The sequence below is a fragment of the Mobula birostris genome, chromosome 5 (genome assembly GCF_030028105.1).
Source record: "Mobula birostris isolate sMobBir1 chromosome 5, sMobBir1.hap1, whole genome shotgun sequence".
NCBI classification, from domain to species: domain Eukaryota; kingdom Metazoa; phylum Chordata; class Chondrichthyes; order Myliobatiformes; family Myliobatidae; genus Mobula; species Mobula birostris.
The window spans coordinates 169,872,789-169,888,724 of record NC_092374.1 but is presented as its reverse complement, the minus strand read 5'-3'; the positions used below and the strand labels follow the sequence as shown (position 1 = coordinate 169,888,724).

General features: G+C 43.0%; 1 protein-coding gene across 1 annotated transcript in view; it reads right to left on the bottom strand.

Moving 5' to 3' along the window:
* tm9sf2 (transmembrane 9 superfamily member 2) overlaps positions 1-15,936 on the bottom strand; it is a 51,369-nt gene that overhangs the window by 11,214 nt on the left and 24,219 nt on the right. Inside the window, exons 9-13 of the mRNA XM_072258845.1 lie at positions 8,026-8,134; positions 6,855-6,987; positions 6,455-6,574; positions 5,415-5,472; positions 4,361-4,520 (exon numbers count right to left, since the gene is read on the bottom strand). Coding sequence (XP_072114946.1) covers positions 4,361-4,520; positions 5,415-5,472; positions 6,455-6,574; positions 6,855-6,987; positions 8,026-8,134 — 580 coding nt within the window. The remainder of the gene's footprint in view (positions 1-4,360; positions 4,521-5,414; positions 5,473-6,454; positions 6,575-6,854; positions 6,988-8,025; positions 8,135-15,936) is intronic.

The following is a 15,936-nucleotide window of genomic DNA, read 5'->3' as shown; positions in this document are numbered from 1 at the left end:
CTGCATTTTGGCTCCAGCCGTTTCATTTGGACTTTCACGTTGGCAGCGGTGTCACAGCCACTACTAGGGGCAGATTTCCTACGAGCCAACTGCCTCCTAGTCAACCTAAAAGGCCGGCGTTTGGTCCACGCCGAGACGTTCCAGACCTTCCAGCTCGGGAAGGCCAAGCTACTGGCCCTCCACCAGGATTCCGTGACCCTCTCGGGTAATGAATTCGCCAGGGTGTTGGCAGAATTCCCCTCCATAGTCACCCCGCAGTTCTCCATGGCCAACCCCAAGCACGGAGTGCAGCACCACATCCCCACACAAGGACCGCCGCTGCACGCCCGAGCTCGCAGGCTCCCACCCGACAAACTCCACCTCGCCAAGGAGGAGTTCCGTAAGATGGAAGAGATGGGAATCATACGCCGTTCAGACAGCCCGTGGGCATCCCTGCTGCAAATGGTGCCCAAGTCCGCAGGAGGATGGAGGCCCTGTGGAGACTACAGAAGGCTCAACGACGCCACAACCACCGACAGATACCCGGTACCCCACATCCAGGACTTCACAGCGAACCTGCACGGAGTGACCATCCTCTGGAAAACCGACCTGGTCAGGGGATACCATCAGATCCCAGTGCACCCCAACGACGACATGCCCAAGACAGCCCTCATCACCCCGTTCGGCTTGTTCGAATTCCTGAGGATGCCTTTCGGTCTCAAGAATGCAACCCAAACTTTCCAAAGGCTCATGGACTCAGTGGGACGCAGCCTGGATTTCGTTTTCATTTACTTGGACGATATCCTGGTGGCCAGCAGTTTGCACCAAGAGCACGTGGCACATTTGCACCAGCTCTGCCAATGCCTGAGCGACCACGGACTGGCAATCAATCCGGCGAAGTGCCAGTTAGGGCTGATGGAGATCGACTTCTTGGGCCACAGATCAACCGACATGGCGCAGTTCCCCTACCGGACAAGGTCCGGGCCATCCGCCAGTTCCCCAAGCCCAGCACAGTCAAGGGCCTGCAGGAGTTCGCAGGGATGGCCAACTTTTATCATCGGTTCGTGCCGGCGGCGGCACGCATCATGAGACCCTTGTTCAGCCTGATGGTCAGCAAGGCCAAAGAAGTGGCACAGGACACAGAGTCCACGGAGGCACTCGAGCAGGCCAAGGAGGCACTGGCAAAGGCGGCCCTCCTAGTGCACCCGAGAGTCGATGTACCCACGGCACTCACAGTCGATGCATCCAACATGGCAGTCGGCGGAGGCCTGGAGCAGCTCGTCGAGGACCAGTGGCGACCACTCACTTTCTTCAGCCGGCACCTACGGCCACCAGAGGTGCAGTACAGCGCTTTCCACAGAGAGTTGCTAGCGCTCTACCTGGCTGTCCGGCATTTACGGTACTTCCTCGAGGGAAGGGAGTTCACCGTGTATACGGACCACAAGCCCCTCATCTTCACACTGGCCATGGTATTGGACCCATGGTCGGCTCAGCAGCAGAGGCACCTGTCCTTTATTTCAGAATTCACCACGGACATCCGCCACATCGCAGGGAAGAACAATGTCGTCGCCGACACACTGTCTCGCCGCTGCCTCCACTCAGTAGGCATATCGTCCTCAGGAATAGACTACGCAGCACTGGCGGAAGCACAATGGTCGGACACCGAGATCCTGGCTTACCACACCGCTGTTTTGGGGCTCCAGTTGGAGGACGTCTCTATCGGCCCGGCAGCGGATCAACTCCTGTACGACGTGTCTACCGGCAAACCCCAACCCGTGGTACCAGCAGCATGGAGGCGCCGGGTGTTTGACACACTGCACGACCTGGCCCACCCGTCCATCCGGGCGTCCGTCAAGCTGGTAGCGGACAGATTCGTCTGGCACGGTTTACACAAACAGGTCGGACACTGGGCCAGGACCTGCGTACACTGCCAGACCGCCAAAGTCCAGCGGCACGTGAAGGCCCCCCTCCAGCAGTTCCAGCCGACGCACAGGAGGTTCCAACACATCCACGTTGACATTGTCGGCCCCCTGCCAGTCTCCCAGGGCACGGTATTTCTTTACCATGGTAGACAGGTTCACCTAGATGGTCGGAAGCCGTACCGCTTGCAGACATGTCCACTAAGTCCTGCGCCAGGATGCTCTTTGCAAATTGGATTGCCAGGTTCGGCCTCCTAACGGACATCACCTCCGACAGAGGGGCGCAGTTCACGTCTGGTTTGTGGACAGCACTGTTGCAGCTCCTGGGCACCCAGCTGCATCACACCACAGTGTACCATCCCCAGTCCAACGGTTTGGCAGAGCGATTCCACCGACATCTCAAGTCGGCCCTGATGGTGCGCCTCAGGGGCCCCAACTGGACAGGTGAGCTTCCCTGGGTCCTACTGGGCATCCACACAGCCCCCAAGGAGGACCTGGACACCTTCTCGGTGGAATTGGTCTACGGCGCCCCCGACGGTCCCAGGCGAGTTCGTACCAGAGGCCCGAGGTTCGGAAAAAACTCCAGCAGCGGTGCTAACGAGGCTGCGGGACAAGGTAGGGACCCTGGCACCGGTCCCGACCTCCAGTCATGGTCCCACGCCATCCTTCACCCCTAAAGACCTCCGAGACTGTGAGTATGTTTTTACTCGCAGGGGCATGCACAGGTCACCTCTACAGCAGCCGTACGAGGGACCCTTCAAGGTGATCCGGCACAACAGAACCATGTGTGTCGTGGAGGTGGGTGGCCGGGAAGAGACTTTTACAGTGGACCACCTCAAACCGGCACACTTGGACATTGAGCAACCAGTGAGGGTACCCGCACCGCGCCAGTGAGGTCAGCCACCCAGACTGGGGGCTCCACTCCCCCTATGGACGTTTCTGGGGGGGGGGGTTGTGGTGGCCCGCACACACGGGACTCGAACCGCCATTGGGAGCCACGGGCAGACACGCGGTAGCGCGTTTGGAACTACCCGTTCAGGGTGGACCTTCCGGGGATAGTCTGACGTCACGTCCACCCTGTGGGTTGCAGGGGCCCATGGGAGGGGAGATTTAAGCGCGCGATTTTGAATCAGTAAAGGCATTCTGAGTTCAGCTCTCTCTGCCTCCGCGTGTTTCTTGAGTAGCGCATTTGCACGCGACTACAATAAGACCTTGGAAGATCACTGATTATTCTATTTAAATAAATTGGTTGTTGCAACAGTTATGACTAACTTCATATGGAATGTGAACCTAGACAACTGGACATTAAATTATGCTATTAATCTTGTAAACTGGTTGAATAATGTTTTTCCTTTTCACTTACCCTCCTGCTCCTCCTACATCTTTGCAACGTGTACCCGTTATGATGAATAGTTAAAATTTATTTATTGTTCATGAAAACTTATCTTGAGATACTGAAGTCATCCATAGGAACATCATATAGATTATTACACTTGGAAGGGTCAACATCCTAAAAATAAATGCCCCTGACAATTGACTGTTAGTGTGAGTAATCAATAGATTATTAGCATTCGCAGCCCGAGAAATTTTTGTTTTAAACTCATTTCCCTCAAACCTGGTTAGTCTCTGCTCCAAAGGGTACCAAGACCCTTCTGAGGAAGGGACAGCTTTTCCCATCAGAAATTCAAACTGATTCCTTAACTGGATACAAATTCCAGGGTGCATAAAATAAAACTACCCATGACTATGGGTTAGGGATAGGGATGCAAACCAACCTCTCCTTCCATTTAATCATAAAGTAAATGAGAAATCTCAACTGCCATAAAGATAAACATCAATGCACTGAAAGTTTCCAGAACAAAATACTTGCATTCTGTAGTGGCTTTCATGTTTTCCAGATATTCCCTGACAGCAATGAAGTACTTTATGTGACATTACTGTTGTATTGTTTGTGATACAGCAGACAAGATAGATAGATACTTTATTGATCCCAAAGGAAATTATTGTCACTTACTAGTATTACAATACGATGTTGTCAGATTCCCAACAGACAGCAATGTCAGTGACCAGACTTTCTTAAAGTGATGTAAATTGCACTATACATCATCGCAGTGTGGAGAGGAATACCCGGGCATTTATTCAAAACGTACCACTGAAGAAGTTGTAATAAAGCAAATCAAAGAGCTAAACCACAGAAAAGTAGTTCTACCTTTTACCGTTTTCACCTTACTCTTCGACAATGCTCTTATGAAGCACCATAGAAATATTTTTTGCTGCAGTAAATTTGCTACATAACAGTAAGTACTGTTGGACAACCTGTGGCACACGAAGGGAAAGGACAGGCCAATAGATAAAATGTTTGAACACTACACAAATATGTTTAAATTTTGAGTAAATTATAGCTTTATTTTACCCATATTCAGCAAAAATACCTCCCCAGAAAGAAAAACAAGGAAACTTACATGTTTCTTGAAGCCAAAATAAGCACCAACAAAGGTCAAAGGCACTGAAATACCAAACCACAATGCCAGAACAGCAATCAGTGTACCAAAAGGAATTGCAGCTGAAGATCCTTCTCCCCACAGTATAAGATTCATGAGGAAAAAATCAGCAAAGACAATTCTAGGGAGAAAAAATACACATTTGCCATCAAATTGCAATATTGCCTGACAAACCCTGTTATCTAGGATAGCCAGGTGCTTGTGTGGGTTGATAGACACACACTTGAGTTGATCTTGTATTAGTAATGAATTAAAATTTCTGAATGCAATTTCTCTACATGAATCTCTGTGATTAAAAACATTATTGGCTCAGAAATCCATACATCCCACCAAAATGTAATGGATTTAACATGTGCATTTTCCACTATATCTTCCCACTATCATGCACAAATTAAATCCTGTTTTGACATACTTGTGAAAAAAATGAAACAGTTTCAAGGATTTTACTTTAAAACCTGAAAATAAACCTTGGGTTAAAATAATGCATGCATTGCTCTTGAGCAAAATACCCAAGTTTTTGTTCTTTTTTCCTACTCCTGTCGTACATAAGATTCAGCACAGAAGGTAGCCATCGAATTGCTCACATTTCTACATGCTTATTTTACTACCATAAAATGTGTAATTCTAATGTAATAGGACCATTTTGTTTGGATTAGAGTATCGAGTTGCGAGGATAAGGTGTTCTGCTCATCCGTCACTATCTCTACCAACCCCCAATGCCTTATCTCATGAGGGATTCATTTCAACATCCAATATCCAAGTTTCAAGATTAAAGTCTGTTTACTTACCACACCTTTATAATATTGTGCTACCTATATAGTTGCTCAATGAACTATGCGCTTCCTTTCTTCTTAATCTCTTCCAACCCTTACAAATACTTCTTCAAACCTCTCTCACCATGCATGTTTTTTCTGTTTAGCATTTAATACTCTCCACCCGTTCCCTCACTCCACTTCATGGGGATGTATAATATTAGAACTACTGAATAAATCTTCAAATAAGCAGAGTAACTTACCCTGGACATAGAAAAGAAGTCAATAATACATTTGTTTTCCATTTTTCACCACCAAATGCTACAAAGAAACAAAATTCAAGTGTAATTGTTTTATAAGTTTTGGGAAAACAAACTGGAAATATAGTTCCGTAGTAGATAAAAACATTAAAACTAATGCTATACCAATGGTAATAATTGATCACAAATCATTACTACCCATCTTATCTTCTCCAATTAATTTCAATTTGATAAAATATAGCTGAAGATTGCAGAAGCTTTCCCAGGTTGCACAAGGGTTGTATCCCTGAGAACTGTCCATTAGACAATTTCTCTGAGTCAGAAATAACTACTTTCTATAGTTACTCAAATTTTATTGCTCTATGCAAACATTATAATACATTCATTTCATTGAATAGTCACCCTAAGACTATCCATAATTAGACTAGTTAGTATAAATACCATAACAAAATTATTGTTTTCATGAAAAATGCTTTAAAAATATATGGAAAAATTTATGCAATGCAGAGTTTCACAAGTCGGGTCAATCGTAACCCAGAAAACCCTGTAGTTGGATTTTGTGTCATTTTTTTTTACAAAAGTATTGCAAAAAGGTTGAATAAAAATACTGAAATATACTGAAGGGCCAAATGGCCTTTCTTTGTGGTGTATGATTCCTATATATTGACATAGTTTTACATGTTACAGCAGGAGGGCATTTTGTGGTTTTAGAATCAGCATCCTGCATGTGTCAAATGTGATCTTCTCTGTTCTGCCCCAATGTACGGGTCTGAGTCCAGCCTACAGCAAAAGGAAGGAAAATGTGGGATCGTGGGGGGAGGGGTGGGAAATTCAGCCAGATCAATAATATTGACAAAGGCCTGAAAACAGGCAGTTGGACTTATGGTACATACAATACGAAACAATAGCAATCAAACTAAAACACACAAGTATTTGAATGATTATTGATAGAGCATATTTTGCAACCTCACTGTGTGCCAAGGGGTGATGATAATTGAAACTAATGAATAGAAATCCTGTCAGCTTAAATTTCTTTTACTTACACTTGTAAAACCTGGCAGCTACATAGCCTGCTGGGGTCCCAAGCAGCACCCACAAGACAACAGCACAAGTCATCAAGGCTCCTCTATTTGCGGGAGATAAAAATCCCATACACGCGAAAACTAGGGAATATTAAAAAAAAACAATTATTTAATAGAAAGCATAGACCTACTGTAAGCTGGATAACAAATACATTGAGAACCACTTGGATTCCAGTGACAAAAAATTTTAAATTGACTTAAAAGTCAAAGTCACTGCGTAAACCTATCCATGAAACTTACTATGCAAAATTGCAGCATTATGCAGTTTTCAGTTCTCTGACTTAATTTGCTTCTCATTTGCAAATAAAAATCAATTGAACTTTAGCTCATAAAATTATAGAAAATATCATCAAATACCTACACAGAGTAACAAATAGCATTATAAAGATTTGAGCACCAGAACCCAGAAAAACAGACAATAGCATTCCTTTCCGAGGTGGTCTGAAGACGTCACCATGGACCAATTTCCACCCAAATTCTTCCTGAGCATCTTCCTGGTTATAAAAAAAATTGAAAAGGGTGATGTATATTCAATATAATGTCAGTAAAATCCAAATGCATATTTAATGTTCAAACCCAAGTTCTACATTAGTTTACAGAGGAGGTAAATAGGTACCTCGGTGTGCAACAGTAGTATCTGCTTAGAGTCCCATGACTGCACAACTTCTATATAATCAGCTAAAAGAATATGGCCACCGTTTTCCACATTGCTGACCTCCATTCACAAGTATTCAAACCAAAAAGAAGAGAGATCCAGAGAGATAGAGAGACAGAAAGGAATTTTAAACAGGCTATCTTGGGGCAGTCTGCATCAGTATTTATTATTTTGATCACTTTGCACTAAAAGGGACTGGCACGTTGTTGAAACTGAGTTCTTTCTTGCAAAAGTTGTGTTTAATTTATATTTTTCTTGTGAATGCTATTTACACATTGCCTATGATGTACTTGAGCATATGACAATAAACTCAACTTCGATTTTATTTCTTTAAGTTTAGAAGGCTGCCAGATTATTTGAATCACAACAAGCAGAATGACTGCAGATAAACCTTGCATACTGGAGGGGAATCCAGAACAATGGAGTATACTGTCAATCATATAGGGGTCAAATCAGGGAGTATCCTTTCACAACTCTATCCCATCAAACTGCAGAAATATTCAGTGTGGGTAACACTGGCAATGCTTCCTTTACTACCCATATTTTACTGTCCTTATAGGGATGGTGATTAAACTCCTTGGTGATTATGTCCATACAACCCGGGCAGAATATGTGCACTTTCAAGATGTTGACCGTGTCATGAGGAAAGAGTCATTTTGTCATTCTAAGACACACTGATATGTGGCTTGGCAGGAAAAGTGATGATGCTTCCTTACCTTTGCTCATCTGAACAGAGCAGCCATCCTTTCCCCAAAGCTATGTCAGTGCCTCATGAACAAACATTAACCAATGACTGGTGTATTATCACATATTTTGTGACAGCCCTTCCTGTTAAGATGTTGTGAAATACATAATAAACATCAAATGCAGCACTCACAGTTGAATCAACTTGATTGTATCTTGCTATGTCCTTGTGCAAGGTACGAAGCATGATCATAGCAACCATACCAGAAAGGAACAGGACAATTACCAAAGAATTCATTATGCTGCAAAACAAAATATAAAAGTTGTTGATTTTGAATAGAAAACAACATTGACAGATGCCATCTCAATGCCAGCTTAGCATTCAATACCATCATCCTCTCCAAACTAAACAATAAGCTTCAAGACCTCAGACTCAGTATCTCTTTGTGCAACCTGATCCTCAGTTTCCCCACTTGCAGACCCCAGTCAGATCAGATAAGCAACATTTCCTCTACGGTCTCCATCAGCACAGGCTATGTGCTTAGCCCCGTGCTCTACTCGCTTTATGCTTATGACTGTGTGGTTAAGCACAGCTCCAATCCATTAGTTAAGTTTGCTGACACCACCACTGTTGTAGGCCAAATCAAAGTGGTGATGAATCAGCATACAGGAGGGAGATTGAAAATCTAGCTGAGTGGTGCCATAACAACAACTTCAGAGTCAACAAGCCCAAGGAGCTGATTATTGACTTCAGGAGGAGCAAACCAGAGGTCCATGAGCCAATCCTCATTGGGGGATCAGAGGTGGAGAGGGTCAAAACTTTAAATTCCTAGGTGCTATTATTTCGGAGGACTTGCCCTGGGCCCAGCATGTAAGTGCAATTACGAAGAAAGCATGAGAGCGTCTCTACTTCTTAAGAATTCGCGAAGATTCGGCATGACATCTAAAACTTTAACAGACTTCTATAGTCGTGTAGTGGGAAGTATATTGAGTGGTTGCATCACAGCTTTGAATGGAAAATCCTACAAAGAGTAGTGGATATGATGGGTAATGCCCAGCCCACCCCACCATTGAGCACAGCTACATGAAATGTTGCAGGAAAACAGGGACCCCCATTACTCAGATCATGCTATCTTCTCATTACTGCCATCAGGAAAGTGGTACAGGAGCCTCAAGACTCACACCACCAGGTTCAGGAACAGGTATTACTCCTCAACAATCAGGCTCTTGAACCACAGAGGATAACTTCACTCAACTTTACTTCATCACTGAAATGTTCCCACAGCCTGTAGACTCACTTCCAAGGTCTGTTCATCTCATGTTCTCAATATTTATTGCTTATTTATGTATTATTACTGCTTTATGTTTGTATTTGTATAGTTTATTCCTCCCCACAGATGCTGCCTGACCTCCTTAGTTCCTCCAGTATTTTGTGTATATTACATGTATTATTCTTTTGGTAATCTTAACAAGATTTACATAACCCTTTTGTAAAGATAAAATTTCTTAAAAATCTTTATCAAATTCACGATAAATAAGAACATGAAATTACAAAAGACTACTTCTGACAAAAGTGATTAAGTATTTGAAAAAACAATTGATTTTACAATCATAGAGGTAAAGATTTTCAACAAGCAAAGTTGTAAGGATAACATGTTTAACAGATCTAAACTGTCAGGAAATGCCAGATTAACTAATTCAGCATCTGTCATTTATAATTCATAAACTGGAAGCACTTCTCAATAAAATGACCTTTATGAGATACTCTAAACATCAGGCCTTTCAAGTTTTGTAACTCTGAATTACCCTTTGAATATCAACGCCAATAGTATAAAATTATCAGTAGCGCACAGTGTACGGTTAATGTGATCAGAATTCACTTGCTGACCTTGCCAGTTGGGTTTGCATGGATGAACTCATTTCTGCTCTTACTGACCACTATTCCATGACAGTGTAAAGAAACATGATATAGTCACAGACATTCCCACCTTTGTAAGAAGTTTGTATGTTCTTCCCGTGACCGTGTGGATTTCCGCCGGGTGCTCCCGTTTCCTCCCACAGTTCAAAGACATACCGATTGGTAGGTTTATTAGTCAATGTAAATTGTCCTGTGATTGAGTTAGGGGTAAATCGGTGGTTGCCGGGTGGCACGGTTTGAAGGGTCTATTCAGCACTGTATCTCAATAAATAAGCTGTACTAAGCCCTGTTAACAGGTCATCCAGCATACTTTTATCTCTCCACATTCTCCCCTACACAGTTTTGCCAAAACTAGAGACACTGGCGTGTTTAGAAAGCAACCTGAGACTCAAATGTAATGTTTTTAACAGTGAGTTGTAAACCAACTCACCTGAATACTCAGTGGAGCCGAAGAGGAGAAAGAATGATCAGCCATGATTGAATAGTGGGGCAGACTCAATGGGCCAAATGGCCTAATTCTTACGGTCTAATTCTGATTCTGATTTACATTTTGCACCTGAATGTGGTTTGCTCCTCCTTTGTGTGTGTGAAACAAAGACCTGCACATTGATGTCTTTGTTTGTGAAAGTGAGTCGCAACAGAAAATGTTAGGTCCATTTTCTCATTCAGTGAAAATTGATGCAATTTTTCTAAACACCTGCATACAATTTTTATGCCGTATTTGTGCAGAACAAACAAATGCACATGATATTTTGCAGATCCAATTTTGTGCTTACGCCTTTCCCCCCCATCACACTGGACCTCCTTAACCAGTTAACTCCCTCTCTCAGATATTCCAGTATTTCCTTCTTATTCTTTACATTAACTTGGTCTGATGGCTCCATTGTCCAAAGCACAGAACAAACAAGGAGTTCCAGTCCACAAAGGATTGTTAAATACAGATTACAATCTCAGCACATGAAAAAAATTACAAAAGTATACAAGCTGCCAATGTAAAATATAAATTAAGAACCATTTTACTTAAAGGAAGGAGGAGAGAGATAAAAACTTGACATTAAATTAGCCTCATTATACGAATTACTGACAAATCTGTCAAGAACAACATGCATAAAATGTTGGAGGAATTCAGCAAGTTAGGCAGCATCTATGGATGGAAATAAACAGTCAACATTTTGGGCCGAGACTCTTCATCAGGATGTCTCAGCCGAAAACATTGCCTGCTCCTCCAACATTTTTTGCAGGTTCCTCAAGATTTTCAGCATCTGGAGATTCTCCTTTGCATATGGAAGGCCGTCAATATCATGAGGACATAAAGAAATAGTAGGAGGAAGCCATATGGCCCTTCAATGCTTGCTCCTGTCATTCAATATTATCTTGGATGAATTGTCCCAGACCTTCTCTCCTCTTCTGAGAAGTTCCCTTTAGTCCTTGAATCTCTGATCCTTCAAATATATATCTAGCAACACACATAAAAGTTGCAGGCTGCCTGGCCTGCTGCGTTCACCAGCAACTTTTATGTGTGTTGCTTGAATTTCCAGCATCTGCAGAATTCCTGTTGTTTGCGTTTAAATATATATCTACTTCCTGTAACCCTCCCACCGTATGCTTGCAATGAGTTAGCTATTACTGTGACTAAAAGCTAACAGCAATATAATTCAACAATGCATGGGAATAATGATGGAAAAGCTATTTCCAATAAATAAACATGTCTAGGGCAATTATGATTTGGCTATACACCTACATAGAAGTTTGAATGCTCCTTCTAAAGGAGAACAAAGGCAATTACTTGTATGAATACTGACATACCCATATAAATTTACTGTTCGCCAGGAAACAATAATTTAACTCAAATCAGTATAATCTTAGACAGAAATTATATCTACAAAATATTTTAAAGTAAATACTATATAATACAAAATAAAGAAAACGGCCCATCATATATTAGTCTATATCATGTACGCAATCTTTGGAACACGTTGTGTAAGCAATCCATTTTGCTTTGCTTCATTTACTCACAGTACTGAAACGGTTTTGCACTGAAGAACCTGTCCCAGGAAAAAAAATATTCAGGCTATGTCCAAGGAAAAGGCATCAAACTTTCTCCAAGGTCATGTGCTAACTAGCTAACTAAAAGTTACCTGTACATTTTCCATGAAATCATTGTCTGCATGAGAATTTTCCGACATCAGTATCTATTCTTCTGCAATATTCATTGTCCATTTCCATTTTCCTTCTTTCCCCTTCTTCGACCCTGTGCTCTTTCTAGAAAATGGCTCCCCATTCTTTTTTCCCGTGCTCTCGCTAGAATGTTCCCGAGACAAGTTCCCCTGGCCAATTTAACAAGCCTAACTTCATCAACTAAATCTTTATTTTAAACAGCAAAAATGAAATACTCAATTGTATTTAAAGGAACACACTGTATTTTGAGAAAATCTGCAGAAAATAAAATACCAAACAGCATAACTGAATTAATGAAATAATGCATGGTCTTAAACCAGGGTATTACTTTCCTATTTAAATACTTTAATGATTTAACCTCCATAATCCTTTGGGGTAGAAAATCCCAGAGATTCACTACTCTGCCAGAAGTTTTATGCATCAGTTTTAAATTGCTGCCTGTTTATCTTTTAACTATGCTCCCTCTTGGTTATAACATCTAATCTGAATTGGTGCAGAATGCAATGTTCTCGTGCTGATATGCGAGTTCCTGGGTGTCAATATCTCAGAGGATCAACACACCGATACAATCAAAAATAAGCATGTCAGTGGCTCTACTTCATTAGGAGTTTGAGGAGATTTGGCAAGTCACCCAAGACTCTTAACAATTTCTATAGATGTATGATGGAGAATATTCTGACTGACTACATCACAACCAGGCATGGAGCCTCCAGTGCACAGGATGGCAAGAGGTGACAGAAGGCTGCCGACTCAGCAAGCTCTATGAAGAGCACAATCCTCCCCATTGTCAAGGACATCTTTAAGAGGTGGTGCCTCAAGAAGGCAGCACCCATTAAGGACCTTCAGCATCAGTGACTTACCCTCTTCTCAGCACTACCATCAGGGAGGTGGTACAGGAGCCTGAAGCGACACACTCAATGATTTAGGAACAGCTTCTTCCCCTCCGCCATCAGACTTGTTAAGAGTCCATGAACACTACCTCATTATTCCTTTTTTGACACTACTTATTTTTGTAATTTATAGATTGTGCACTGAACTGCCACTGCAAAACAATGAATTTCACATTGTATGTCAATGATACTAAACCTGACTCTGATTGCAAATCCTGGGTTTTGAAACAAAAACAGAACATAAGTCTAGCAGCATCTGCAGATGCAAAAGGTGCAAGTCAACTTATTGGGTCGAGACATGTCTGTCCATGACCAAGCTCAGGTTAGAGGAGCAACACCTCATATTGCATCTGTGTAGCCTCCAACTGACGGCATGAACATCAATTTCTCTAACTTCTGGTAATTATTCTCTAGCCCAACCCCCCACCCCTCACCAACTTCTCATTTTTTTCATTCCCCAATTTGGTTTCCCTATCACCCCTTCTCACCTCCCAATCACCCCTCTCTGGTTCCCTTCCTCCTCCCCTTTCTTCCATGGCCCTCTCCTTTCGACCTTTACCTCCCAGCTTCTTATTTCATCTCCCCTCTCACACCCACCCACTTTCCCCCTTATCTGGTTTCACCATCACCTTCTAGTTTGTATTCCTTCCTCTCACCCTCCAACTTCTTATTTTGGCTTTTGCCCCTTTCTTTTCCAGTCTTGATGAAGGGTCTCTACCCGAAGTGTTGATAGTATATTTCCCTTCATAGGTACTGCTTGACTTTTTGAGTTCTTCTGGCATATTTTGTGTGTGTTACAAAGAACTTAATGGATGGTCAACATGGACTTGTTTCTATGCAATGCTGATAACTCTAACAACATACTCCACCCTGTCAGAGTAATTATAAATACTGTATCAGGGGTGTACAGCATAGAAATGGGTCCTTTGGCTCACCGTGTTCTTACTGACCTTTTCACCTATGTAGGTTAATCCTATTTTCCCTCTACTGAAGAACAAAAACTGCACTTTTAAGTTTTCTGACCACCCAACAAGATTCCCTTCACAGGAGCAAATTATTTTGTTAGAGTAGGAGGAATATAGGAATACAGATTGTGCTAAATTATCTAAATCACTTATGCAAAGCTACTAATGTAGCGGCTGAGAATGGCACAAGACACGGACAAGCAGCACATTTTTAGCAAGCTCAGTGTAGCACGATGGTTTTTTTAAAAAAAAGTTATTACATTATAGTAGCTTATGGTGACTCTAGATCAGACATTGAAGAGACTGCTTTATATTTAACAACTACTGTAGCTAGTTAAAAGTGGATACAATGTGCTAATTTTTTTCTCTACAGGTACATGCTATCTAGGCTGTGACAAAGGTGCGAATTTCCTTTGATTTACCAGAAGCCATTCTTTTTCTTAGTTGTGAACTGGGACCTTGAGGATAAAGTCATTTGGAATTTTTAGTACAACGGTTCTAAAATTGATTTTACGCCGCGCCCCAGCGGCCTCAATGACTACAGACCGGTGGCATTGACCTCTCACATCATGAAGACCCCGGAGAGATTTATTCTGGAGCTGCTCCGGCCTATGGTCAGGCCACACTTAGATCCCCTCCAGTTCGCCTACCAACCCCGACTAGGAGTCGAGGATGCCATTGTCTACCTGCTGAACCGTGTCTACGCCCACCTCGACAAGCCAGTGAGCACTGTGAGGGTCAAGTTTTGTGACTTCTCCAGTGCGTTCAACACCATCCGCCCTGCTCTGCTGGGGGAGAAGCTGAAAGTAATGCAGGTGGATGCTTTCCTGGTGTCATGGATTCTTGATTACCTGACTGGCAGACCACAGTACGTGTGCTTGCAACACTGTGTGTCTGACAGAGTGATCAGCAGCACTGGGGCTCCACAGGGGACTGTCTTGTCTCCCTTTCTCTTCACCATTTACAACTCGGACTTCAACTACTGCACAGAGTCTTGTCATCTTCAGAAGTTTTCGGATGACTCTGCCATAGTCGGATGCATCAGCAAGGGAGATGAGGCTGAGTACAGGGCTACGGTAGGAAACTTTGTCACGTGGTGTGAGCAGAATTATCTGCAGCTTAATGTGAAAAAGACTAAGGAGCTGGTGGTAGACCTGAGCAGAGCTAAGGTACCGGTGACCCCTGTTTCCATCCAGGGGGTCAGTGTGGACATGGTGGAGGATTACAAATACCTGGGGATACGAATTGACAATAAACTGGACTGGTCAAAGAACACTGAGGCTGTCTACAAGAAGGGTCAGAGCCGTCTCTATTTCCTGAGGAGACTGAGGTCCTTTAACATCTGCCGGACGAAGCTGAGGATGTTCTATGAGTCTGTGGTGGCCAGTGCGATCATGTTTGCTGTTGTGTGCGCAGCAGGCTGAGGACAGCAGACACCAACAGAATCAACAAACTCATTCGTAAGGCCAGTGATGTTGTAGAGATGGAACTGGACTCTCTGACAGTGGTGTCTGAAAAGAGGATGCTGTCCAAGTTGCATGCCATCTTGGACAATGTCTCCCATCCACTACATAATGGACTGGTTGGGCACAGGAGTACTTTCAGCCAGAGACTCATTCCACCGAGATGCAACATAGAGCGTCATAGGAAGTCATTCCTGCCTGTGGCCATCAAACTTTACAACTCCTCCCTTGGAGGGTCAGACACCCTGAGCCAATAGGCTGGTCCTGGACTTATTTCCTGGCATAATTTACATATTACTATTTAATTATTTATGGTTTTATTACTATTTAATTATTTATTGTGCAACTGTAACGAAAACCAATTTCCCCCAGGATCAATAAAGTATGACTATGACTAAATAACTTGGGTCTGGTGGGAAGTTGGAAGAGACCACCTTTACAGCTGTAGACTCAGTGTTATGCAGTACATTGTTTGCTCACACCTAAACCATAGAAAAGACACGCCTAATCTCCCTCTTCTGTGTGCATGACAAAAAGTTTAACAGAATAAATGGGTGAGCAGTGTGGTCGGCATGGACTTATTGGGTTGAAGGGCCAGTACCTGTGCTTCAGTGTCTGCAGCTTTATAAGAGCACCACAAAAACCATACAGAAACAGTTTTTCTGTTCTGCAATTAATGTCAACAGATAA